Here is a 27017-nt window from a genome sequence, read left to right on the forward strand (position 1 = left end):
TGTGTGATGGCACCATCTGAACACACATGTTTTTCCTTCTGCTGGGTAGCACTTCTCTTAATAGACACTCAGTTCTGGAGTTATTTTTCTCTAAAGGGTAAGAGTTTGAGGAGGGAACATTGAGCAGACGGGACTGTAGAGGCTGCCAACAGCCTCAGGAGCTCCTATGTCCAGGTGCCAGCAACTTGGAAGACTTGGGGACCTGTGGGACACATGGGGATCTGGGAATACTGAATTTATAAGCCTAGCTATTGGAGGGATCCCCCATTTTATAAATGTATATACGAGGATGTCCCCATGCCCCAAACTCCTCTGACTGCAGCCCAGCACAGCACCTACCTGCAGCAACCCTGTGGGCTCCCACAAGAAATTCTCTTGCACGGACCCCAGCCAAGGATCCCGTGGAAAATACGGAGATACAGGGGAATGGGTGGTGGAGAGCCAGCATCCGGGTGGGTTGAGGAGCATGTTGCCCTGCCTGATCTTTGTGGGCCTGGGTTTGCCCAGCCTGGAGCAAGGTGCTCCCTCCTGCAGTTCCCCAACGGGGTGGCTTGAAGGGAGTTGCGTGCTGAGTCCTTTCACCACCGTGGTCGTGTCACGCTGGTGATGGCTGGCAGGGCAAAATTCACTGTGCTGCTATAGAGACCAGAGCTGCCCGTGCACATCCACGCACGCCAGGCCTGCTCGTGCCCCTTGCTCTCTGTAAACACATCCGTCTGTGTCAGCCTCTCTCCCAGAACGGCTTTTCCCGGTTCATTAAAGGCAGGAGGGAGCTGGCAGTCGGCAGTCCAGCTCCCCGATGCGCTTATCAAGCTCTTTGACCTTAAAGCAGTTCTCCTTGGGCTCATAATAAACAAACAGAGGCAAGAACGGCAAGCTGCAACCTACTTAGCAGAGCTGAGGATAAAAATAAGTGGGTTATGATAAATGCTGGTCCACACTGGGGAAAAACTGGGTCAAAGAGCCTGGGGAGCACCAGCTTGCTTTTGTATGCCCTTTGCTCCTCTGTCATTTCCAGGCTCTCTCCACACCCTTATGGGCTGGAAAAACACCATGATATGTCTGTTCCCTTTCTTCCCTGATGGGAAGTGCTTGCTCTTGCATGAGGGTAACATCTGCTTCTCAGTTCTGTTTTTTCCTTTGCTTCAACAGAGATCATCCCTCCTAATGATCCCTTAGAGCAGGGCCTAGCACATAGTGCTATCACCACTGTCCATTCCCGGGGCACAAGAAATGGCGAAAATGAGTGTCTAAAGGGAGTCCGGAAAGAAGCCCTCAAGTTTCAGCTATCGACGATGCTCCTTTGGGCACCACCAGCCTGGAGAGCAGCCTCAGGAGCTTCGGTGGTGCCTGAAGACACTGGGTCCAGCCCTTAGTGCTGCGTTTGCACAGTCTTGTGGCAAACGTCTGCCTGGGACCATTCTGAGCTACCAGAGGAGCGGTGCTTACACAGCAAACACAGGGCTCCCTCCCCACCCTCTGCTATCAGACAAATTGCACTTGTAGTTACTGGGAAAATAGCTTTATTGCAGTGACGAGAAAAGCTTGTCGCATCTCAGGCTCCACCTCCAGGAAAAGTGCAGCTTCTGAAGTCCCCACAGCAAGTGCAGCTCTCCCAGAGAAAGAACAGCAGAGCTCAGCACTAGGGACAGCAGGAAGGAGAGATCTACAGAAGCAAAATAGATGCCGGGAGAAGCAAAGGAGTCCTTGGAAGTGGTTGCCCTGTGATTTGGTTTAGGTGCAGATTCCACTAACCTTACACTTTCTCAAGGGTTTATCTGGAGTAGCCTCAAGCAATGTGGAGCTTGGCTTCCGGGACAAGGGCAGTTTTGTTTGCCACTGCTGCTTCTGTAGCAGGAGACTCACTTTGCAGCACTCCTGAGCTGCTGTGTTAGGCGGAACAAATGAGATAGAGACCAGTGAGATAGGCTCCTTCTGACGCATCCATGTCTTGGGCACTTCTAAGTGTCCTTGTTGAAAACTGGGTGTTCAGCAGCTCTTGTCAGCACTGTAGTTAGCCCCAAAGTGGGAAAAACAGAATCAGCATGAATTCTGTGCTGATACGTCATAGGATGCGAGTGGACACAGCCCTATTTTTGGCCAAAGGGAAGTCAGTCCAACTTTTGGTTGCCAGTCGTGGGAGATGGGTTGTCAAGAGATGTAAATGGGGACTAGAGCATCACTGCTTTATTCTCCATGAGTGCCTGCTTTGCTGACTTTGGGCTTCATGGGGGGACCATAAAGCTGAAGACAGGGTTGCTGTAGGATGGGGGAGGAAGGGTCAGACAAGCCATGGCGCTGCCATCCCGCGAAGTCAACCTGGAGGCCAGGAGGCTTCCTCCTAACTCAACCACAAGCCAAGGCAAGCACAGCAGAGCTCACCTGCTCTTCGTGAACCACCTCCGCTTCCCACCTCCGTTCACCTCTAGGTGCAGCTCCTCATGAGTGAAGCAAATCTGCAAATGCAAAGGGGTTGGTGCCCACATAGAGGGCAAAGAAACGGTAGTGACACCCGGCCCTTGGAGCTAATGCTGGCCTCCGTCTTCAGTGGCAATGAGAAAGGAACTGCTGAGAGCAGAACCCAGCCCTGAGGGAGCTCCTGAGTTCAGTCCCACAAGCAATGTCAGGACAGGGGTGACCTGTGCTGCCTGCAGCTCCAGCAGCAGCACCCCAAAAGGAGCAGCTGAGCAGTCAGTGCTGGCTAATTCATCCGCCAGGAAGAGGTGGACATGGGGTTGCCATAAATAAAGTGCAATTAGGAGCTTAGCTACGTCCTCACTGCACCTGTAGCCAGTTTAGGAAATGCAAGGGAAAGGGGTCCCACATGGCAATAGACAAGAGGATGAAGAGATGAGAGATACATCCCCCCCACCCCAGCAGTCCTCAGTGACATTTCAAGGTATCACTAGAAGTTCGAATTAGCTGTAATCTCTTCTGGCTTTAATCTCTGTATTCAGAAGACAGGGCAGGCACCACTGGCCTCTTGCAGAACAGTTTTTCTCCTGAGCAGAGAGGTAGGCTCCACCTTGGCAGGGTGGCTGAGATTACCCCATGCTTTCCCTGGGGGGTGCAGACTTATTTCCGTTATCAAATCTTGCTGTCATCTTCTGTTGATACACCCTTGCCAGGTATGTTGACTTTCACTTCCACATCTCGGTGGGGTTGGCTCTCCAGAGCAAAGGACACCCCTGGCCTTCCATGGTGACCATCCTCATTAAAACCTTTTTCCTCCTCCTCGCTTTCCTCCGGGTCTTCATCACTGTCCTCATCATCAGCTGCTGTATTGTCCTCAATCACTTTAACCCCATCTCCAGCATCTGGATCTACATCAGTCTTAAACCATACAGCTTTATAGCCGTTGTCCTCCTGGCGCCTCTCCGTCTTGAGGATAGACTTCACTTCTTTCTCATGGTCACTCTCTTCTTCCACTTGCACTTCCTCTTCCTTCTCCTTCTCCTCCTTGTCAAAGATGATGGTGGAAGCCACAGAAGCCACTGGAAGGTCATCAATTTCTGCTGCCTTGGAAGAACTTGAGGGAAGTGATTGCTGCTCTAGCACAGAAGTCATTGACTGGACACTGCCATTTTCTGCTGTCTCATGTTGTTTGGCGCTCACATCTGGGTATTCATCTTCCTTGTAATCTTGGTTCTGGTAATCCTGGTAATCACCAGAGAAGCTTTTGGGGAACTGCGTGAGAAGAGACACTTTGTGATTATAGTGAAAGGAAAAGAACTATGAAAGGAAAAGAATGGTGCTTTCCATCAGAGAGGTCAGCACTAACTGTTTGAGGTGCAGGTGGGTGCTGTAAGGAAGCCAGTCCTGGTAGACAAGGGACCCCATAAGAAGTTATTTCCACAGGCATGGGCATGTTTTCCAGTAGGGTTGAGCACCAACAACTTCAACTCATTCCTACCAGATCATTTTAAGGACCATTGTCAGTGGAATCTAGGCCCTGCAGAGTCCCATCCTAATGCAGGGGCAAACGTCTGGTCAGATAAAATAACCAGAGCACTGTGGATCCCAGGGAACCAAGGACGAATAGCTCAGGTGGACACAACTGCATCTTACATGCAGCAAATTAGATGAGATAAAGGCCCTTATAGGTACAAAACCTGGTTGTCTAAGTCTAAGTCTGGGCTTTAAAATAGGATACGAAATGTCCTTTCTCTTCTTTGTCTATAAAGAGGGGATAAACAGTGGTTTATAGCACAGACACCTGGTTCTCAGAGGCCACCTCTGCTACCTGTCATATTTGCCTTAGATTTTGTGCTCCGTGGAGGCAAAGTAAGGTAAGGTCCTCCCTATCATGTCTGCTCATCATCTCCTGCATGGCTTCAGCACCAGAGGACAGAAGGAAACAGTAGCCAACAGCACCATGTTGAGGTTGCCTTTGCCAACACTGGCTCAGGAATGATTTGTCACCTTGGCACAAACACACACAGCTTTCGGAGAGCCCATCCATACGTCAACTCTCCTCAGGCCCCACTTACCTCTAAGAAAGTCTAAAAGGGAGATAGGCACGAGCAAAGCACTTACTTTTTTTCTCACCAGATGTTTGACTGGTTTTCCATACTGCTTGTATATCATCAACCCGAGGAAGACCAAGGCGATTAAGAGCAGTGCTGCCAAGGTGCCACCTAAGGCGCCCATATCCTGTGAGGTGTATTTCTTATCAGAGGAGGGTTCAGCTGCAAGACAAACAGACTGCTGTTACCAAGTCTAAAACTTCCAGGTAGCATTTTAACAAAACACTTCATAGGGAGAGAAAGCACCAACCAATTTCTGAAGGGCAAAGAATTGCTGCAGAGTATGAGAGGAACAAGTTTAGTGTCACAGGAGGCCTTTTGTTTGCTGTCCTCAAGGCATAAGGTTTTTTCTTAAGGTCCTCAAAGGATATGGAAATAGCATCCATTTAGAGGGCAATGATTTTTGCCCCATCAGGCCTGCATTCGTCACTTCATGATTTCACTAAACGAATGAAAACACAAGTGTATTAGGCAAGCAGGGCATAGAGCTGGGTGGATCCTGCCTGTTCCTGCTCCCCGTGTTGCTACCAGCATGCAAAACCAAGGCATGACCGCATGCATGCGTGTGCAAATACAAAGCTTCCTTTAATCCAGAGCTTCACCTTTAAGACTGCTGGTCAAATTAAAACAGGGAAAGAAACTGGAAAAGAACAGGCCTCCTTGAGAAGGGAGGAACTGATACAGGTGTCCGTGTGAAGAGCCACGGCAGGTCTGGCTTCCTTACGGAAGAGGGTGTGGTAATAACTCTATGTTTTGCTGATAAAAATAATAGCAGGGATCCTTAGGGCCAAACAGCTGCAAAATGCAAAAGAAAAGGCTTGTGACGTGAGCGTGGTCTTCAGAAGGGTTGGTTTTAGGGTTTTTTTTTTTTGCAGAATTTCTGTAATTTCTTTCTCGAGACTGATTCCTGCTCCGTTACTACACCTGACATCAGCACTATAGCTGAGAGGCAGTAACTTCCTCGAGGTTAATCATCTCTCCTTGCTGCTGTCAGCGGCATTCTTTATTTCTAAGATTTTCAACTTCATTTCACGCTGTGAATTCATCTCTTTAAAGTTTAAGGATCAATGAAGCAAAGTTTCGTCCTCCTGCTGACCTAGGTATAACGATGGACTTTGAGTATTCTCTCTGCGTTTGACTGATCTCTTGGTTTATCATTAATGTGTTGGTGAGGGTTTAGAGAGTCTGCATTTTTACTTCTTAATCGTGTCTCATCAGGTAGTACATGATCCTCAGCAGTACATGATCCTCAGCTTGAGGAAAGGCTCCTGCAGAGATCAGGTTGGCCTGGCTCTGGCACCCATATCCCAGGAGCCAGAGGCCAATGTGCCCTTCCCACCTCACAGGAGGTGGGTATTTTTTTTAAAAAAAAAAGACTCCCTGGATATTAAGACGCTCGGTAAAGTGCGTGCCCTCCAACACATTGCATGCTCAATCCTTAGCACCAAACACCACATCAACCCTCCAGCTATTACAGTAATCCTCCTTTGCCACGCTAACATACTCTGTCTTTTGGCCCACAAAACACAACTTTAAGTAACCCCAGGCTTAGATTTGGGTTAAAAAGAAAAGATGCTACAATGCATGGACCTATTTAAAGTCTGGGGATGCTCTTTGAGGCATGTGCGGACCATATCATAAGGTGGTCATTCGGGTGGTCGGTCTGTTTTAGGCACCCTAGGACCTCCTGCAGGCCGGGTGCTGTTCCAGACTGCTGTGGGTGACCTGTCATCCCCAGCTTGCCCACAGAAATGGGAAAGGCGCCCCTTCCGTCCATGGAAGAGAGGGCAGAGAGGTGCCCGGCTTACCTGTGGCAGGGACGACCTCCACCACGATCACAGTACTCGCCTCCTGCAGGCTCACTGTGTCTTTTCCCACAGCCTGTGTGAACACGGCAATGAGATAACTTAGGGACACCCTAGATCTCCAAGTTGCTCAATACAGCAATTCCCAGGAACACAACACCAAAGACAAGGCGCCCGTAGCTTAACTTGGCATAGGTCCATTTGAGGCAGCCAGTCTTGAATTTCTGCCACCTCAAATAGAGCAGGTCCCTCTCCTCTCGAACCACCCCCTAGAAATCCTGAGCTGCCCTTGCTCTGCCCTATGAAGTCTGTCATGTTTCTTAGACAGTGTGAGTGGTGAAAAAAAATCCAATAGGTTTCTCTTTTTAGCTGGAGATTTGGGCACATAAGTTAGATTTATATTTTCGGGATTTTTTTTTTCAAATTAAATATGGGAAGAGAGGCTCTTAAAATCTCCCCAGATGTCCTTTGGCTTATCTCCAATGATATTTTCCACCAGAGGAGAAGACAAACAGTTTTACACTTAACACCAAGCAATAGCCCTTGTCATAGAGGATAATTTTGCTATCACTTTGTCTCCCTTCAACCCTAGGCATTTATGATGCAAATGGTTGGGGCAAAGACTGTCTCTTCCTTGTGCCCCTGAGCTACTGCGACTCCACCCTTGGCAGTTCTCTGGTACAAACTCCAGCTTCCTCCCACCGCCCTGATAAGGTGACGAAGAAAGTTCTCCTACCTCCATGGTTACGGTTCCCGGCGACTGCAGCATCACGTTTGTCAGGATGAGCCCACCTTTGGTTGCAAGGAAATCCGTGCTGTTTTTTATGAGATACTCAATGTTTGGGTTGTATTTCTGAAAAGCCAAATGGGTGAATGAGTAAAGCACACCATGCTTTGCATGCATCTTTGTAGCAGCCCATTGGCTGGGGTTGTATAAATAGGTCTGGAGTATATGGAAGTGCATAATGCGATAAATAGATCTGGATAGAGGAGGCAGGAAAGGCTGAACTCAGATGTGTTCACCTTGTTGCTCAGTGTTCAAAATGTATCCTAAAAGAGTTGCCTGCAAAGAAATCTCAAGCCTTATCCAGCTTGCCTTGGGTCTTTAATGTTTGCCCTAGCAAAATGCATCTATGCAAGGGATTAGGCAAATTTCTTCCGGTCTGTATTTAATATAGTGCCAAAATGAGATGTATGTGAAGGTGATGTATGTATGATTGTGCTGAGGGCTGGAGTATAACAAAGAGTGAAAGCAAATAGCCACATGGCAAATCAGTGAATATCTTCTGCTTTCCTCCTCCCAGCTGAGCCTAGCACTGTCTCCAGGTTACACCTTGTCATTACACCCATATAGCCCAAGGGGAATATAGGAAGGTATACAAGAGGAAAGCGTGTGTCTGCCTCCTCCCCGCACCTCCCATTCCTCATGTTTGCCAATCCTGCTTTCACCTTGAAGTAGGGAGGACAGATTCAAGACATTTTCATTTCCTTACATCAGTGAAATCATCATCAGCTGCTACAATCATGAGGGGTTTGGAAGGAACATCAGCATCTAGGACCAAGCTTCCTGGAGCCAGACCAACAGATACTGTCCCTCTGTAGATACTGCTCTCGAAGTACGGCGCATGATCGCTTTTATTGATGACCTTAATCTCTACAAAGGCTATGGAGTATTTCTGTATGTCATTGACTTGGGAGGCCTGGAGAAAAAAAAAAAAAAAAAGAAAGAGCAAAATGCTACTATTTTCCTGTTAGTGATGGGACATAAAAGGATAGACTTGATCCAAAGCCCATCGCAACCTATATGGCTCTGCCCTACAACGACCATGTTCACTGGGGGTTTTGGTCCATTCATTTAGAGTTTGATGTTCAGTTAGAGTTGAGTCCAGCTGCTGCTGAGTATATATGTGTGAGGAATGCTTTTCAATTCCTCGTTTGCTCTTGAGCTGAAAGAGGAGCTCCAGCTGTGCCCACAGAAAGCCTTTCAGATGTGCTCCCTAATGCTTTCAACCCAGCATGATGTCCTTTGTGGGTTAACCTGATTTAATGATGTAGCCTACACATAAGGGAAAATGCCTCTTGACACCTGCAGGAGCTCTACATGTGAATTGTTGTAAGACAGCGGTCAAATACTGGACCCTTTCAGAAGAAAGGGTACAAGCAAGTTAGTCTGAATTACTAACGTAGTTGACTCCTGTCGCACCAAGATTGCTGCTTCCTAGAAAACCAGCTCTGCTGGCTTGTCAAATGCAGTGTTGTCAGACTTACCATGACTTGCAATTGGAATGTCTCTGGGGAAGTTGCAGCTTTGTTCATGGTTAGATTCCCTGTATCTGTATCTATTGAGAACACTTTATCGGTATCCCCTGAAGAAAACAGAAAGACTATTTAATCATGGAATGCCTTGATAGGCTGACCTGAAGCTCCTGTTACTCCTCTTGTTTCACATGTAGATTATGGCAACATGACCTGGGTCTCCAGTGGATCACCGTACCTGGAATACTAGATTTCTCCTTGTTCTTCACCCACCATAGAAATGCCAGACCCCACTTCAAAGACTGAACAGCAAAGATTTCATAGCCTATTAAGCCTTGACTCCAAACCCTCATCTTAAACCTCTGCGCTGAGCAGGACTCTGGGGCAATTTGAGGACTGAAGATTCCCAGTTCCCTAACACTAATGTCATCCCAAGCCCTAACCCTGCACTACAGGAGATACAGGAAATTTCTGTTTTAAAAACGAGGACCAAGTTACATAGAAATATCATTTAGCATCTTCTAGACATCTGAAGGTCAGGTAGCTCCACCTGAGCTGGCTACTTACACTCTCTTTAGCCAGTAAAGAGAAGAGGGCATTTCAGCACATGATTTATCTGGCTCGTTGTTGACACTGGCCTCAAGATGAGCTGAATTTAGCCCTGCAAATGCCTATTTCTGTCCCCTCTCTACAGAAGCCTAGACATAATCCTACTTGTTTTGATGTAGGGCTAGAAATCAGCCCTCTATATCACCGACACACACAGAACCATTTTTTCTATCTTGAATATACGTTGAAATATGCACACAATATTTGATTACCTTCCTCGCTTTGAGATCCCACAGGCTGCATTTAGACAAGGACCCTCAATCAGAGGTTCTCTCTTAACTACTATTAACTAAATCCAAAATGGTCATGGTTTTTGAGGCTCTTTAAAGTCTTTATTGCCATGAAGATCTTCACAAGTGAGGTGCCACAGCAGCTGCTGTAGGGAACATCTAAGCAATGCAGATCAGGATCTACTCACCACCAACAATGCTGTACAATATTTTCTCATTTAAAGTGTAGTCAGGATCGATAGCGTAGATGGGCCCAGGCTCCAGAGTGAGTGGTACGGTCTGGAATGGCAAAGCTGACCATTAGGTACAACCCCAGACCACCAAACGCTTCCATGTTTCCCAGCACTGTCCTCCACGGCGGTGCTGCAGGATCAAGGACAAATACCGCTGCTCTGGGGAGGAACCAGCACCCAGGGGGGCGAGGAAGGCTCACACTCACTCTGAGTCATCATCATGCTTTTGTGATCAGAGATCAGCACTAGCTCATCGGGAAGAGGAGAGAATCCAAGATGCTCTTTGATCCCTCCCGCTTACCGGCTTTTCGGAGATGTTGACCCGACCACTATAGGGGCTGCTGATGCAAATGCTATTGTCCGTGTTAATGAAGGTGCAGGGTAGGAACCAGGGTGGTTTCATGTCAGCTTGTTCAATAAATATGCTTATGGTTGCAGTAGCAGTGTGGGTGGTATCGGCGCTGTTCACTGGCCTGTCCTGTTCCCCAGAGCAAAAAAAAAAAAAAAAAAAAAAGTACTCCTTAGACCCGATTTTATTGCCAAAAGTAGAACCCTCTTGCAAAAAGCCCATGTCTCTAAGACAATTTTCCCTGAAACTTAACAATTTTTGTGAAAATAGTTAAAGCTCCAGGTGACCCTGCATGTGCAGGGGATGTTGGACTAGATGATCTCTAGAGGTCCCTTCCAACCTTAAGCATTCTATGATTCTACTGTTCTATGATCTCGTGCTCTGCCAACAGAAGCGGATCAAGCACAAGGCTGGGCACAGTCATGGAATGATTCTGTGGGGAGGAAGGACTGAAATGCCCCCCAGCATCCACCCTCTCTCGTGCCATCCCAGCGATCTGCCCCTTAGACTTCCCCTCAGGCTAAGGACAGTTGGGGCTCCTAAGATACTTACCCTTGCGTACAAGAGCAAAGTCGTGAATTTGATCTTCTCATAGTCCAGTGCTTTTTGCAAATAAATTTCGGGGTTATTAACTCCTTTTATGGCAAAATAACCACCTGTGTCCTGGAGGTGGGCGAAAAAATCAGAAAAACCCTACTAGCAGACCTGATAACAGACACGCGCTCTGGAATTCTGCTCACTGCTGAATTCGTCATCCTAATCAGACCTTCAAGCCTGGAATGTTATGGGGTCGGGGAGGAAGGGGGCTACAGTCGAGACCCTGGCAGCTGCTGTTCACATCCTTTAAAATCCCTGGGGTTACAAAGTGCAACGGAGGCAGCGAGTCAGATGCTGCCTCCTCATTGCACAGTGCTCTTTAAAATTTTACTTATGTGCTTGTTTTTTCACTTGCATTTCTTTGTTTCTCTTTTTATTTATTTATTTTCTAGGATATTCTTACATATTTGCAATCTAGGCTGGCATGAGTTTGTGCACACTGCATTTCCCACTTTATCAAGCGAATCCCTCAAGATTTAGCTAAAATAAGATCTAAATGAGATAACTGCAAATGAGATAACATTTAACTGAGATAACTTGAGCACTAAACTGGGACCTGGCTAAAGTGCGGGGCTGGCTTTGGCCAAGACTTTTTGTGCAATCTTGGGCAAAGGATGTTATTTCTACTGTGCCCAGACACTGCTAGCAAATAGCTGGACAACCCCTTCCTCCCCCATCCAACCCAGTGCAATCCCAAACTCCACAGGGTGCAAAGGTAATCTGCTCACGGACAGTCCCAACAGGACTTCCCGGAATCATATGACTTTCGATATCCCTCAGAGTTTAATAACAGTGTAATAAAAATGTGACTGATGGAAGAAATCAGTAATTGCAATGTCGACTGCTCTCTTTTACTTACCAGACCCAACACTTTGGTTTTGCTCTACCCTTCTGGAATAGTCATGCTTCTTCCCCAAGCTGCTGGCAAACTAAGCGAGAGCAGTGACTTCTGCCTAATTTTGGAGCTTGTCTGGATTAAACACAAAACCTGCTCTCGAGCTACCTGTTTTTTTCCCAAAGAGCAAAAATATACTCACGGGTGCTTCTGTTGTAAGTTCGTAATATATGGTGTCCAGGTCAGCATCAGTAGCACTTAGGTCTTCACGGGGGATAATCGTGGCATTCACTTTTGTGTCCTGAAATACAAAGTTCCCTTTGGGAAATGGGCTGAAGACTTCCTACTGGCATCTCCTCCCCAGGCCCACAGAAGTAGGCAAGCCTGTGCCCTCCTCGTGTCTGTGAAACGCTCACCTCGGGAACGGTTTCGGTGAGATTCGTTTGCTTAAAAACCGGGCTGTTGTCATTCAGGTTGACGATGGTCACGATAATGTCCAGAGAGTCACTCTGAGAAGAGGGCAAAGGCAGAAAATCACAACCTTGGGCCACAAGGGGCTGAGCCCAATGCAAACGGAGATGCAGATGTAAATGGAGAGGACGGCGTGAGAAGCACAGCTGCTTCATGGGGGTCTTTGGTGAGTTTGCTCTCACCTCCTCCCTATCCATGGCCCCTTGGTTTAACCCTGAGGGGACTATGCCTACAAAGACACATGTCTACCAAGAAGGGACCATGGCTGAGGAGAGGCGGAGGGAGGTGTGTGCTCCTCTGCAGCAACTTTTCACATGGCAGCACGTTTATAAGAGCACTCACCTGCCCAGAAGCGTCGGTGCAAAGCAAGAAGACTATCAGCACGGTATCCTCCTGTATGCAAAAACAAAAACCCAGCCGTTTTTGAAATAAGCCAAAATATGCAGGCACTTTTGTCCGTACATGAGGCAAAGCAACTCATTGCTAAAAGGGAACTGCTGCCAGGGGCTCTTGCTTGCTTTCGTGCATCTCCCTTTCTTTCGTTTTCCTTCACAGACATGTAGCAGTGCCAGGATCTCCTTTTCAACAGAGTCAACATGGAGTGACACCCCAGCTTTGCTGCCCATGAATCCCAGGAGACAGGGCAAGAGCTCATTGGCCATTTCCTCCCAGTTTAGGCAAGTTCCAGCACAGATTTCGTTTGGAATTGATAAAACACAGGCGTGCCAGGCAGAAAGCAGTGTCACCTGCGGAGCCCACGTCTGCTAGTCTTTGCTCAAATGTAGGGTTTAAGGAGAAGGGCAGCATAAGGAGGCATTTCACTGTGTACAGAGCTCTTCATGAAGGTAAAATAATATAGCAGCAACCTAGCTAGGCACACTCACTTTTATACTTCTATCAATGGTGCAGCCAAGATAACCTCACTTCTCAGCACTGTGCTTTGCATAGGCAAGAGGGGACCATCCACCTAAGTCCTGGAGAGCTCTGAACACTGCACTTGTCACAATTTTAGTTTAAAGCTCTAAAGCTTTAGAGCCCTTGCTGTAAATCCTACAGAGACATTGGAGGACAGGGACAGCAGGTGTGCCGTGTATCCCCCCCCGTCCTGATCTTCCCTGTGTGGAAGGGCAGATCTCTCCAGCAGCAAACTTAAACCCAACTGCAATGTTTTTCCAAGTAATTTCCTATAGCCTTTACAAATGCGCTGTGAATCCCTGGAAATCCAAGAGGTCAGGACAAAACCCGCTGCTTTCTCCATCCTGCCCTTACATCTTGCCAGCTTAAAGCTTACCTCATAGTCCACACTTTTGGTCAGCTGCAGCTGGGAGTCCTGGATGGTAAAATAACTGGCATCAGGAGAAGAAGGATCAACCGTTACAGTGAAGCCTTGTTCCAAAGTGATAGTGGCCACTACATAGCCAGGCGGGTTATTTTCATCGACACTTGGTTTCTGGTTATCCACAGAACATCCTGGAAAGAAAATATGCAAGCGAGATGTAGAATTGCCCAAAGGTTCATGCCACGACAGATTTGGGTCACGCCTGAGACCTCCCTCGGTATTATTGGAGATCCTGGAACGAAACCCTCCTGGAGGACGGGTGTGAAAAGCCATCCACCAGCTTTAAAAGTGCAATCAGCTGCTGTGAGGGTTATTCCTTAGTGGCAACGGCTTACCTTGCTGGGCTGAAACATGTGTTATGGAAGGCAGCAAAAAGAGCACAGAAGTGAGGAACCGGTGAGCAATGGCCATGGTGGGCGGTAGATGGTTGAAGAAAGCCTCGTTTCTGACCAAGCTGATCGTGTCGTCTCCCTGTTGCTCCCAGCGTCTTGTTGTGCACTCACCGCTCCAGGGAGGCAAAAAAAATGTTGGCTCTTCCAAGCGAATTGCTGCAGTTCAACCTTTGCCTCCTTGCCCGATTGGATGACTTATCTAAGGGTATTTTGTGGGCATGGAGTGCGATAAGGAGCAAGTTGCATTTTCTCTTTAGCTCCTGAGTCTTCCTGATCTGTAACTAGGATCCATAACTAGTCCATCTAGGGCTCAGGAAATGCTTGGAGCATTTCAGAGCCAAGTCCCTGTGTTGAGCACGGAGGAGGACGAGGGCTGACACCTGGAAAACTGCCTCTGTACTCCAGCCTTTCCCGGCAGTGGAGGAGTAGGCAAATTCATGTCTCTGGTACCTCAGGGATGTGGTCTGTGTTGGTGAGATCATTTCCTGAAATAAGCAGTAGATATGTTAATATTACCTCTCCCCAGCACCTGACTATTTTTTTTTACCCAAACATTGCCTGCCTGGTCCTCATTCCCCTTAATAACAGGTTTTGCTCTCCAGCCCATGACATCTAGTTTCTGTCTTCTAGTTCCAGTGTTTTATGGTCTTCCTAGAGATAGATGAGCAGAGCAGGACTGCAGGTGGGGAAGAGATGCTCCTGTTCATGACTTACTGTTTTCCAGTGCAGAATGAATCTCACTGGAGGGGCTAATGGTGGACGAGGACAAAACTCTGGGGCTGCTTTGGGTGACTAAGTGCTCAGCTGATTCTCACCGCTTGCTCAGATGTTTTGATTTTGTGCTGAAAAAGCAGGGTTAGGAAGTAAGGATGGGACTGGGCAGAAACTGTACTACACTAACAGCCAGGGCAGTTTGGAGGCCATCATTCTGTAGGTGAAATGTGGCGGCCATTTCACCTTTAAACAAAAACCATTTAATCTTTGCTTTGGTTTCCGTATCCACGGATGGAGGGAGAGAAACATCCTTTCTTTCCTTGTTTTATTTCACTGTAGACAGGTAGTGGCAAGGAGACGGGACACCTTCCTTGCCAGGCAGCCACGGAGCCAATAGCTTGCCCTGATCCCTCTCTTGCTACCTGGAGACCTGTCCATGCATGAGCAGCCCTTGAACGTGGCTTTGTGCTGCCACCTGAGGTATCTGCAAGGCTTTTGCTGTCCCTCCGCTCGGCAGCGCTGCCAGCGCTCCCTCCTGTGACGCAGATGGGTAAAGGTGTGTGTGGGACGAAGGGCTCGGAGAGCGGACGGGGACACACGTCACAGTTCCACCTTAAAAATGGTGTGGGCCATTATGAGAAGCAGAGGCAGTCTGAAAGGTCTGGAGGCACTTCCCACCCACAGGACCACAGATGCCCTCCAAAAGAAGAGAGTGTGCAGAAAGCGTCTGCTATCCTGAAAAGGGATTGTTTTTTTTTAATTGAAATTTGAATGTTTTATCCTTATTTCTGAAAATGGCAAAGGTTTTGGGGAAAGACCAACCTATCTTGGCTGCATCCTTGGAAACTTATGGGGATTGAGTCAATCAGCCATCGTTTCTGAGACAATCACACTATTTCTAGCCACCCAACAGTACCTAGGGAAGATGAGGAGAGCAGATCCAGAGATGGAGACCAAGGTCAGGGACAAGGTAGGTCCCCATAGGGACAAGGCAGGTCCCCTTCAGCTGGTAGCTCTTTGTAGGGATGCTCCCTTGAATACCTGTCCAGGCTCCAACTATTTGCACCTCAGCAGATCCCTGAACCCTCAATAGTATCACCTCATTCTGCCTGCTTCTGAGCCTGTGTAAGTTTTTCCCAAGTTTTTTCCAACTTTCATGCAGCAAGACTTTTGGCTACTTGCGGTGAGAAAGAGCCACTGTTGTTGTGGAGGAACACACTCTCTTGTGTTCCTCCACACTCTCTTGTGTTCTTGTGTCTCTCTTCCTCTTGTGAAGGAAGAGAAAGGCAGTGGCCACTCTCACCATTCCCTCTAATATCCCAGTTGCTCTGGAAAATATCTCAGACACCACATTTTAACCAGATGGCCGTTAGTGGCTTAATTAGTGGCTTACAGACCATCCAGACTCCCTCCATACATCCTCCCAGAAGTCTCTCTCCTAGCAGAGATTTCTTGGGGGCCAAAACAAACAAAAGCCAAGGCCCATGAGAGGCAGGAGCAGCATTTCAGCATCATGGAAAGGGCGTGGGTACTCAGATGGACATCTGGGACAGACTAATTGCCTTGTAGGTGTCGGGTACATGATAAAAAAATGGAGATGCAGAGCAGACTGAGCACTTTCTCAGTACACACAGCATGATCACAACTGAAGATACCTTTTGCTGAGAGCTGGTCTTCAAAATCCATTGGTTTTACAGGGCAAGTGGAGATGGGTTCTCAGCAGAGACAACCCCCCAAAACTGTCCTACTGACACCAGCCAGCCAGTGCTGAGCCACAACCACCAAAGACGTGTGTCAAGCTGCCCCAACATGCCTCTGTACATCGGCAGGGAAACTGTGGCAAAATACTTCTTCCCGTCACCTGGTGTTCCTAGTCATCCAAAATCTAATAATCTTGGTATCACCCTCATTAATGTTCTCCAAAAATCATCCAAAGCACAGGCATAGCCAACAAATTTTTATTAGTCTGCAGACGTAGGCAGCCACACACTAATGCATGGTGGATGTGAGGTGCTTCATTCAGGCTCCATCCACTGACGCCATTTCCTACTAACATATGTTTTGCTCTTGCTTACCTAAGTGTTTTCACTGCTTCTTAGCTGATTTCTAGAATTTAATGATGTTATTTATTTGCTGATCTCACGAGTCTCCCTTAAGCAAAATTCAATAGCTTGCTAGTTTATTTTCAAGGCTATGTACATGCAAGGCCATCTGTTTGGATGTTTTTGACAGATTATTGGCTTTTGCTTCACCTCTAGTCAAAACTGTCCCCATCTTCCTTCATCTCTGCAACCAGCTGCTTGGAGATGGGGCAGATGTACTGGCTGGTAAGTGCAGCAGCTTCCCTGGCATCACTGCTTGAGTGGCTGTCAGGAGGAAAAAAGAGATGAGTGATGTTTTTTTTTTTTTTTTGTCATCATCTTCAGGTATTTCAAGTGTCCTGTCTGGCTTCAGTACTGTGGCAGTGAGGGCTGTAGAGGTACCAAGGGGAGAAATGAGTCCCACCTACCTGGCATTCAGAAAGCTCTGGTACAGCCACATAAAGCAATGGTCCTCATGGCTCTTCTCCTCCTCTCTGCCCATCACATCAGCATTGACTGAGCCCAAAGAGCTTGTTCAGACAAGGAAATGAATGATAATTAAATAAATAAACAAAAAGTATAACCACCACAGTTACAAAGTATCACTGTGCTATGCAAGGCAGGTTCACCCATCAATGACCTGTCCTATGGTCATATGGCCACATTCTGTTAACTTGTCACTTCAGCCCTACTGGAAGAGATATAAGTATCCTCTTTAAATCAGGCTCAGATGCTTTTTAAGCATTTCTTTGTTGTGTGGTTTGTATGCTCATAATTCACTCGTGACAGGATGTGCAAGGTAAGTCATGGACTCGCCTCACTGAGTCAGCTCAAGAAACCATCACACTGATTTATTCTGAAGACCCAAACTCCTAGAAACCTCCACTTTCTCCAGAAGTTTGAGGAAAATATTGCAAATATTGAAGGCATTGTAAAAAGTCCTTCCTTCCCACCTGGTTAATGACAAAGGGACAAATTTTAATGTGCATTGCATGCTATTTTGTTAGCCAATATAGATGTGCCCTACAGACCATGGATCTATCTCTTCTTCCAGCATCTGGAAATTAAAAATCTACTGCTCTGCCAGGATTTCCTCAGTGGTGCATGTCCCAGAAAATATCAAAGCACCCTTCACAGACAGGAAGGAATCAATGTGCTATGCCTCTACCTTGAAGGAAAGACCAAGCCTGAAGGTGACCTCTCCAGGCAAGATTATCCTTTTGTAACAGTGCAGAAGGAAGGACAGATGTGGATGATAATATCACAGAGTGGGGCATGATACAACTGATACTGTTCTTGCTTATGCGGCTTCTGTGAGAGTCGATCACCCTGTACTTTGACTGGCTGAAAGATGCCATACATATAATTTTGGGGAAGCACGCCAAATTTGGCAGCAAAAAACGTGGCTGGGGAGTATAAAACTCAAAGCTTTTTCATATTGTGCTACGGTGCCTCTTTTCCCATATGCTTTATTTGAAATGAGTAGGTCACCTCCAGCTTTTCCTGAAAAATGAAGCCCTGATGCAAACAGAAAACCCCAGCCTGTGATCCAAAGTTTTGTCCTCTGAGGTAGGGCTCAGTACCACTGCATGCAACAGAAAATGATGCCTTGTGTTGAGAAGTAAGCTCAGCAAGAAGGTTGGACAGACGGGTCTACCTGCTGTCACAGGTAGAGCAGGCTGGTGGCACATCTCTGCTATTGCACAGCAGCGAAGGGCACAAGCTGGCAGGAGGAGACCAAGCCCCAGTCCTCTTGCTCTTGCCTCGAGTTTCCCAAACTACTGTCTATGTCAGCCTCTTTCTCTGGAGATGAGACCTGTGTCCCTGTGGCCTCTGTGGAGGCTTCCTTGAGGGAAGGCTCCAAGGCAATGCCCCATTTCCCAAGAGGTAGAGGTCTTACCTGCGCTTTCGGCCCATGAGGTTTTGGATGAACTTCTGAACCTGAGCATTTCCTCTCATCTTGCTGTATTCGCTGGTGAAGAGCCCATCTGAATGTCTTTGGAACCTGCAGCAGGGAAAATGAAGGGTCGTAAGACCACGCGAGTGACATGCGGCTCTGATATTCCTCTCATCTTGTGAATCCTGTGGATAAGATCAACACTGGGACTAGCCTGGGAGCTGGAATCAACTCAGCCCCAAGGGCATCCCCCTAGGCAGAGGTCCCATCTCCCATTGGAGAAGTCCCTGCGCAGGGAGGGTGGTTTGGGTTCCTCCTTACCTCTCCTTGAGGCCCACTGGGTTCTTGGCTAGCTGCTGCATGTAGGCATTGTCATTCATCTTGCTGAGCTCGCTGTAGAAGAGCCCATCAGTGTGCCTCTTCATTCTGAGAGGTTAGAAGAGGAAAATTGGATGGACATTTCAAACTTTGCCCTCAACTTGGCAAAGGATTTGCATGAACTGAGTCAAATTTGGTAAAATTTCACAGAAAGCAAATCTTGTAGAGGTTTAACCACCAAAGAGCAAAATCTCCTCTTACTAAGGTAATTACCATAAGCGTATGGGAATGTGAGGATGTCTATATAGCAGTTATTCAGTATCAAAACTAAAACAAGAGACAGGAGAAGTAATGAATTAAACACCCTTAGATACACAACTACTGAAGAACAAGTAGTTAATAGTGACGGTCACGAAGAACAGAACTCTCCGGTGAGTGGTGGGCCATTGAAAGGAGGGCTCAAAACCTCAACAAGGTTCCACCAGAGCTAGCAAACTTCAAGACAGACTAGTCCAAGGGAAGGATAAAGCCTCTGGAATCCAACTATTGACCTGGACCAGATACTCAACAGACTCTGTTTATGCGTGTGTGTATGCAGGTCTGCATGGAGAATGGGAAGAGAAGAACCTGTGACTGGGTTTCCAACTAGCAGATCCTTTGAACAGAAGGCCATGAGAGGAAGGAGGTAGAGGCAGGAGAACTGCTTACCTTTCCTGCAGTGGAAAGGATGCTGAGAAGTGCGAGAGGACAATCACGGGCATAATTAGCCGCCACATGCTGGTCATCAGGCAAACCATAGTGTCTCCTAAATAAAAGCACACGGTTTTATGAGCAGCAAAGTGAATGCCCTTCCTCTTTGCCAGCTGCAGCTCCTACAATGCATAGAAGGCTATAGAAATAACAACACCATAATTAAATTAGGAATTTCTGTCAAAATAACTAGTATTTCTTGAAAAATATATAAAATGAATACTTGTCATGAAGTTGTAAGTCATTTGCAGTTGTTATCCCTCCCACCACAACATCACCAACTCTGGAGCATGGGCCTAAGGTCATCTGTGTGAAGATGATATTTGTGCTGGAGTATTGTTTCAAATCCGTATGATGTGGCTCGAATATGCAGGGAGGAATCGTGTGAGTTAATCCATGAGCAGTACGACACCATGGAATAAACCCCGTTCCTGAGAGCTGAGCCTTCGGGGAGAGGATTTAAGACACCCATCAAAACATCCCACATAGACAGTTATTAACATGCCTAGAGGATGCCCAAGAGAAATCCTTTTTTTAAAGAAGTCCCTTGTCTACCTGGAGTCCTTCAGCTAAAGGAAGTGTGGCCTGAGCCAGGCCAATACCTTGGAGCAGCTCAGCACTTTCCAGCAGATGAATCCCGCTACTCAAACACCATATGGCACCCAAGACCTTTGCCAGGCCAAGTGTCCCATCACACTGAGAGGATGCTACCACAAGGAGAGCTTTCTGAAAGGGACGCTGTGAGCCCAACACACCTTCCTGCTCCTGCTCATCTGGTAGGGTCTACCTACAACTAAGGGCCATGCATTTCTGGACACATATCCAGTCCAGCTGCTGTTTGAGCTCTGTTCTTTCCTCTGATTGAAAACCCTGCGTATTACCCACACCGCTGATGCATTGCCTCATGGCAATAGCTTGGAAGAGCATGATGAAAGCCCCAAATCCACCACCCAAAATGTGAACCGAGGGAGGACACAGTGTGTCCAGGCTGACCACATGAGTCGGTACTCACCAAGCGGGGGTCACTCGGGGCTCTCAGCTGTCTCGTAGCTGTGATGCGCCAATGGTCCACTCCTCTCCACTGACCCCCTATAAATCTGCAGACCTTATCAGGAGCAATTACTTGGGTAAAGATGGAAATATGAGTAATCATGATTAACCACAGATACTGCATCCGGGTTGAAATGTCCTTTTAATTACTCAGTAAACCCATTCAGGTTGTTCACAGCAATTCAAGTCACCATACTTTTGCTGATGTGTAATAACACCTGTTTGTGTGTTTAATTAGAGTAATTTGCTGGACAAACAGCCCTGGACTGATTGACCCATTATGATTGTCACAGTTATCTCTCTTCCTGGCTTTAATTGCCTCTTGATAGGAGCTTAATCTTCTGTTCTCCTTTTTCAATTCTGGCTCAGGTTTTGTTTGCCATAAACAGAAAGACTGAGTGAGTGCATGTGTGCATCTCCTATTTGTCGAAACAACCTGTGGCTTTTTTAGGGCAAACATTGACTGATTGGTAGGATGAGAGGCAGCTTCTGTATGAGGGAACTGAGCTTTTCAAGTTGCAGTTTCATGGCCAGGTCTGGGCAAGGCCTGGTGAGGCCAAACTGAATCATAGCTTTAAAGCAAGACGCATGAGAAAGATCGGCGTGAGAAACACACTGAATATACTCCCCGCCTTCCTCAGACTTTGGTGTTGGCTGCTTTCAAGCACTTCTAGTAAAGGTGACCTACAAAGAGAGGGAGAAAATAGGATTATTTTTCTGTCTCTTTTCTGCTTCTCTATTTTGAATAAAGTACCTTGGAAGGATGAAGCAACTGGGAAAATATGAGTGATATTGCACATTTTCTTGTCTACTTATCTTTTTTTCCTTTGGGGGGAAAAAAGGGTGTCTCCATGACTAGAGGGCTGGGAGTGACCTGGCTTTTCCATGTCATCCTTGGAAGAAAAAAACCTACACGAGTGACTCCTCTAGCATGTTGCCTTTATAATTGCTTTCTGCAGCAGTATGAGCACTATCACGTCTCTCGCAGCCCTCTTGACAATATTCTGATACACTTTTGTCTGTGTGTGTTGATATGGCCTCATTCCAAGAATTTTGTCCTCGATAAACCAGGTGCAGATGTGTTGTGAGTCGCACGCTCCTGGTGTTGCCCCCCTTGCGAACATCTGAAACTGAGAAGGGCCCTGTAGGGGCAAGGCAGGGAAGAAAAAAAACATTCATTAGTCATCCAAGCAACATACAGGGTGTTAAGAATGACCGATGCGATGCCCTCACCTTTGCAAACAGCCTCAGTGGGGTTGCTATGCTCCCAAACCCTTGGGCAACTCAGTTTGCTGGGAATGCCTCACTGCCCCAGGTAAGATGCTCACAAGAGCTTGTGAGGATGCCGGAGGGAAATGACCCTGTGATGGCAGCAGAGGGTCACTTACAGGAGAGGAAAAGCTTGCAGATGTAGGGGGAAGAAAGGAAGCAGCCTGACAGATATAGCTACCCTGCATGTATGATAAAAGATGTGGCTGTTTAGCAATATTATCTGTCTGGAGTTTAGTGAATTTGCCCCTGTGAGCAAAGTGGGAGTAGTGACTCCCCCTGCTCACATCCAGGAGCAGGCACAAAGGCGTGATTAAAGCATCCATGTAAACACTGGAATTGAATCTAGCATCACTGGGCAGCATCACTGCAGAGAAAAGCTCCTAGTCATTGACTCAGAGAATGACGGTGGAAATGGAAAGTTTTGCCCTGATTCTTGCTCCTCATATAGTTGTTTCTCCCAAATCTGCAGAACATCAAGGCTGCAGTGATCCTTGCCATCTGCTGCCCGTGACTTTTCTGGGCCCAGAGTGGACCAAACCAAATGCATCTCCCCCAGACTGAGCCCCTAGCTGGGAGAAACACCACCAGCCTGGAGGTTTCACAGTGGAGTTTGTGGATGCTCTGCTTTGAGAGAGGATGGAACCCGCCACAGGTCTGGCTCAAGCCCGCAGCTCTCTGCATGCTCAGGCAAAAGCTCCTTAGCTGAAAAGCAAAAGAAATACCACGGGTGCAAGCACGGGCAGCGGAGCTCTTCGTAGCTTGAGCTCAGCTGCAGATCCATGTCATCCCTCTGCTGGGAATACTTTCAAGGAGAGCAGGGGGTGAGCACTATCAAATGGAGACCTGTCTCTGTTTCAGCACCAAGGCCATGCAGGAATGCGGCCACGTCTGCCTGCACCTGTGTTTCATGATCTTTAAGACTAAATCCCATTTCCAGAGGCCATGGAGAACGGTTGGCACAGTCGCTGTTGGGGTTAAGCAGCCTGTAGAGATCCTGAATGCTGGGAGAGCCAAGATGGACATGCAGACAGCAAACAGGAGGACTAAAATCACCCAAAGAGATACCTAAACGCTAGTGAGCACAAGCTGGTCCCCATTCTGAAGGTGTTAAAGTTGAGCCTGGCATAGAGGAAGGTCCTTTTGCTCCCCTCTGCAGGGAAACTGAAGGGGTGCCAAATCCACAATGTGAAATGCAGGATCCTATAGCTATATTAAATATGCTGATTAATTGGGCACACACACACACAGGAAAACTCCAAAAAGGCTTAGATGGCTACGCAAAAAGATGAAGGAGTGATTTTGCCTGATGTGTCTCCTAAGGCTCTGGAAAAATCATTGTTTGAACAGGGCTTTAGCAGTTTTGAAACACCTGACCTGTCATGGACAGGCCTGGGAGCTGCAAAAGGAAAGATAGAGAAAGAAAGCAGCTGGATGGAAAAACTCACATCGCTCTCATCAGCAATGTGGAGGACCACAGCAGTCCTGGCTCTCCACCAGTACCTGCCTCCTTCGCAGGACCAGAGGTGGATGGTCCACCAGCAACATCATGGCCAAAGGTGAAGCACCAGCCCTGACTGTGGCGGTAGTCACAAGGACTGTCTTTAGCCTGGGTCTCAGCTGCATGGAACATCCCCATGATACAAACATACCTAGGTGAGATGGTCAATGACTTGGCTGGTATGAGTTCAGAGCAGCCAAATTGCCAAGGCAGAGCTGGACGGCATGTGCCTTAGGAAAGAAATTCAAAGAAATTCAGGTATCTCTGGAAAAATCTGGCACCTGGAAATGTGGGAATGAGGCTTTGGTGCTGGTAGCTGAAGCTGCTCCTGGGGAATTTTGGCCTTTGGAGATCAAGGGAGGCCTGTTGTCATCTGTCTGTTCAAGTAGTCACTGCTGGAGGACACAAGAAACCCCCTATCAGGTCAGACCACTGGTCTCTCTAGTCCCAGATTTGGCAATGTTTAAGGAGAGCACATGAGCCTGGCCTTTTCTGGTGGTGCAGTTCTGCTGAGCAAGGAAAAGGCAAAAGGCTTTTGGAAAAGACAGGATTTTACTGTACAGCTACATGTGGGGCCAATCCTGCCCTGTACCCTAAGAAGGATGCAAGTCGACTACCAAAAATCCCAGCCCAGTGCTCCGAGGGGTTATCCTGAACTAGGAAGGGGACAAATTCCCTCTCATCTTTCAAGGAAATCTGCATGGGCTATCAAAAGGAGGCTTTGGGGCTGGAAGAGCAGTGTGGGTGAGTTCAGTCTCCATGCCCGGGGAGGAATAGGCCTCTTGAGGAACAGGCGGTGACACCCGCGGATGGCATGGGAGTTATCAAGGTCAGACAGTGCCAGGAACTACACGGCTAAATCCTTCCTACGTAAAAGTAAAATACCCTTTAATCAGCTTATGGGGTGTTCAGGAACTTCTGCTTCCCCCGTTCTTTTTTTATTTCCTACCTTTTTAACATGTATGAGTGTGAATCCATGTGTAGATTGAGGGGCTTCTTCTTTGGAGCTCCAGGTGAGCGACCCGTCGTGTCAGGAAGCTGGTGGCGATGCTGCTCGTTGAGGAGGGCAGAGTGGCATCCTTGTCCTGCACCACCCCCAGGTGTGTAGGAGAAAGGATCCTAATTGAAATCAGGAGATTGGGGGGGGCTTAGCCTGCCAAATGCTCCTCTCTTTTACAGGATGGTTTCAGGAATGGTTTTAATCTTTGTCACCTGATTTGTAACTTTGCCTGCCAAAGAGGAGAGTGGGACAGGAAGAAGCGAGGGGAAAAGGGCAGCTACAGTGGCCCTGGAGGGAAGGGAAAAGGAAAATCCCAGGTCTGTAGGCCTTTGCTGGGACTTCGGGACACCACCTAACCCTCACCAAGCTGCAAAGTGGGCTGGCCTATTCTCATCCTGGAGGCTACACAGCCCCCCAGGGCAGCATGGGATCCAGCAAGGGGAAAATTGCTCCCGGCAAAGCAGGTGCCTTCACCCAGGTGTCACAAGCATAGTAGTTGCCACCAGAGCTCTCTGCCCAGTTGCAGAGGACCTCGTGCCTCAATACTGACTTGCACCAAGCGACTAGTCCCATGGGCTCTCCCATGGGCCTCGTCACAGCTCTAAGTGGCATCAGTGGCCGTAATCTCAGCCTCCAGCTGCTGGCTCTGCTGGGGGAAGCACGGAAAGCACTTTGGAGAATTAATTTTAATTATAAGGTGCACCGTGCCCAGCAGTCCCAGGGCACCCACACAAGTGGATCCACGCAGCTCGTTGCTGTTTCAAAACAAGCCCTGACGTGTCTTAATGTCCCCTCCCTATGGCTCAAGCCGTTGTATTTGGGCAGGTCCCCTCTGCATGAGAACAATTATGTGGGTAAGTTTGGAGCCAGGCGGCCACAAAACCATCTGGTCTTGATCATAAGCTACAGGCGACAGCAAATCCACCAGTTTTCTTTGTAGTTTCACTCCTACAGCTGATCACCGTTAAAAATGCATGATTTTCCCCCTCTTAACATGGATTTATTTTAACTCATCAGGATTTAAAGTGTGAAATTATGTATTTGGTGTGCACATAAATCCCCGTGGCATCTTGCAGGGCCACCCTCTCTTGCAAAGGTTAACATGAAAGGTGGAATGGATGCACTGATAGATGGATGCTGCCTCTGTCCCTTTTCTCAGAAATGCATTACAGGCAGAGCAGGACAAGCTTTGGATGAGACCTTCATAGAGAATTGCTCAGCAATAAACACGTCAAGGTAAAGGAACAGGATTGGCCTTAAAAGCTCTTTATGAGTCTCCCTTTGTACTTGCAAGTAGTGATCTTTTCACCCAGCTATCAGGACACTATTCAACAGCCCCAGCCAAGCCGAGGCATGTCTGTGCTGAAGCTCTGGCAGGTAATTTTGCTCTCTCCCATTTAAAAATTCAGTGCTTCGGGCAAAGGAAAAAATGCGATGATGAAAACTTCTGTCTCTTATGGGAGGCGCTGACAGACATCTCGCTTTGTGGCCTCCCTTGTCCTTTGGATTGGCTCCATTCCTGCATTAACTCTTGCCAGGACAGTCTCCGAGGACACCTCTGTGAATTGAGATCCCATCGGTGGATGGGAGCCTCATTTTTGACCAGAGACCGTCAGATCCCTGGCACAAGGGATGCTTCATCGATGGAGTGGCTGGAGAGCCAATGTGCCAGTTCAGTGGAGGGGAAACTGAGGCATGGTCTTCTGTGATGTTGGGGTGCCCCTCCTGGCAGAAGGTCCGAATAAAACATTTCTTTTTTTCTGTCAAGAAAGGCACCATCCAGAGCCTCTCCGTCTCACTGCCCCAAACCACCAGGCTGTGACCATGTGACAGGTGAAGAAGAATCCTTGGCATCCTGCTCAACACAGCAAATGAAGCCACGGGACAAGGATGCCAGTGGTGGCATGCGGGCACAGAGGGAGCACGCGACTTTGCAACAGCAAGAGCAGGAATTATGGTGAGTTTGTGGTGGAAGAACTGCCCTAATTAGTCCTTTGCATGGCTGCTCCTTTCTGGAAGTCAAAAGCCTTATTTCACATCAGTTTAATCCACTCCAGGAATAAACTGCTTTAGGATTAAGGCACCACTGGTCTGGAATAAGGGCTTCCACACTGAGAGTCAAGAGCCATTCTGCAAGCAGCCCATGGGGAAAATCAAGATAATTAATACAAATTAACTCTTACAGTGGATTAGATAAACGGCATTTAATCCCTGTGGGAAGGCAGAAGGCCTGTGGCTGCCACTCCATCCTGATCCCTTTGCTGCTCAAGTAAATTAGACTTAAATAAATTATGCATGTTCCATCCACACAGGGGTTCGGTGCAGTTTAATTAACTCACTTCAAGCCCCTCATTTAGCTAGTTTGAATTGATTTCCTTGAGTATAAGAGTTATAGTAAGAAGTGGTTCCCCTGCAGCTCTGCACTGACCAATGTCAATGGGTGTGTGGGCAGTTGGGTTTTAGAAACTGACCACCAGACCAGGAAAGTGGTGACAAGGTGACAGAAACCAACAAGCTGATGCAAATCAACTCCGTTGAGATGTACAAGTTAAAAACATATAAATGGGGGCCATATCAGAATCACAGGGTCCAACCCTGCCACTCCCATGGGGTCACCTAAAGCATGTTGCTCAGGACCCTTCCAGACGGCTTTTGAGTATCACCAAGGATGGAGACTTCACCATCTCTCTGGGCAACATGTGCCAGCACTCTGCCACAGTTAAAAAAGCAAGAAAGCAAGAAAGCAAGAGAGAAAGAGAGAAAGAGAGAAAGAGAGAAAGAGAGAAAGAGAGAAA

The 27017-nt window shown here is 47.6% G+C and overlaps 2 protein-coding genes across 2 annotated transcripts; both read right to left on the reverse strand.

Moving 5' to 3' along the window:
- Positions 1-2918: 2918 nt before the first annotated feature.
- CDHR5 (cadherin related family member 5) lies at positions 2919-13665 on the reverse strand. The gene is made up of 14 exons (XM_088534146.1): positions 13586-13665; positions 13203-13381; positions 12254-12304; positions 11857-11949; positions 11643-11741; positions 10561-10671; positions 9961-10137; positions 9615-9705; positions 8600-8697; positions 7825-8031; positions 7068-7184; positions 6335-6407; positions 4537-4688; positions 2919-3687 (listed from the first exon to the last, which is right to left on the reverse strand). The coding sequence occupies exons 1-14, from the start codon at positions 13659-13661 to the stop codon at positions 3088-3090; spliced, it is 2124 nt and encodes a 707-aa protein (XP_088390272.1). The 5' UTR covers positions 13662-13665; the 3' UTR covers positions 2919-3087.
- A 2853-nt stretch (positions 13666-16518) lies between these two features.
- SCT (secretin) lies at positions 16519-19449 on the reverse strand. The gene is made up of 5 exons (XM_088534179.1): positions 19361-19449; positions 18656-18760; positions 18338-18442; positions 16866-16967; positions 16519-16722 (listed from the first exon to the last, which is right to left on the reverse strand). Exons 1-5 carry the CDS (start codon positions 19447-19449, stop codon positions 16611-16613), a joined length of 513 nt encoding a protein of 170 aa, XP_088390305.1. The 3' UTR covers positions 16519-16610.
- Positions 19450-27017: the final 7568 nt, after the last annotated feature.

The sequence above is a fragment of the Tinamus guttatus genome, unplaced genomic scaffold (genome assembly GCF_059628265.1).
Source record: "Tinamus guttatus ecotype Peru unplaced genomic scaffold, ASM5962826v1 Tinamus_guttatus_pri_ptg000546l, whole genome shotgun sequence".
NCBI classification, from domain to species: Eukaryota; Metazoa; Chordata; class Aves; order Tinamiformes; family Tinamidae; genus Tinamus; species Tinamus guttatus.

What these genes read in the sequence shown, in the direction of transcription:
- SCT (XM_088534179.1), bottom strand. Translation starts at nt 19,449, where the DNA reads ATGGTTTGCCTGATGACCAGCATGTGGCGGCTAATTATGCCCGTGATT. An exon ending in CCAGTGGGCCTCAAGGAGAG is followed by an intron (nt 18,443 to 18,655) that starts GTAAGGAGGAAC and finishes TCCCTGCTGCAG; the next exon opens with GTTCCAAAGACATTCAGATG. An exon ending in CAGAGCTTTCTGAATGCCAG is followed by an intron (nt 16,723 to 16,865) that starts GTAGGTGGGACT and finishes TCCTCCTGACAG; the next exon opens with CCACTCAAGCAGTGATGCCA.
- CDHR5 (XM_088534146.1), bottom strand. Translation starts at nt 13,661, where the DNA reads ATGGCCATTGCTCACCGGTTCCTCACTTCTGTGCTCTTTTTGCTGCCT. An exon ending in ACATGTTTCAGCCCAGCAAG is followed by an intron (nt 13,382 to 13,585) that starts GTAAGCCGTTGC and finishes TTTTCTTTCCAG; the next exon opens with GATGTTCTGTGGATAACCAG. An exon ending in GGAGGTCGTCCCTGCCACAG is followed by an intron (nt 4,689 to 6,334) that starts GTAAGCCGGGCA and finishes TTTGTCTTGCAG; the next exon opens with CTGAACCCTCCTCTGATAAG.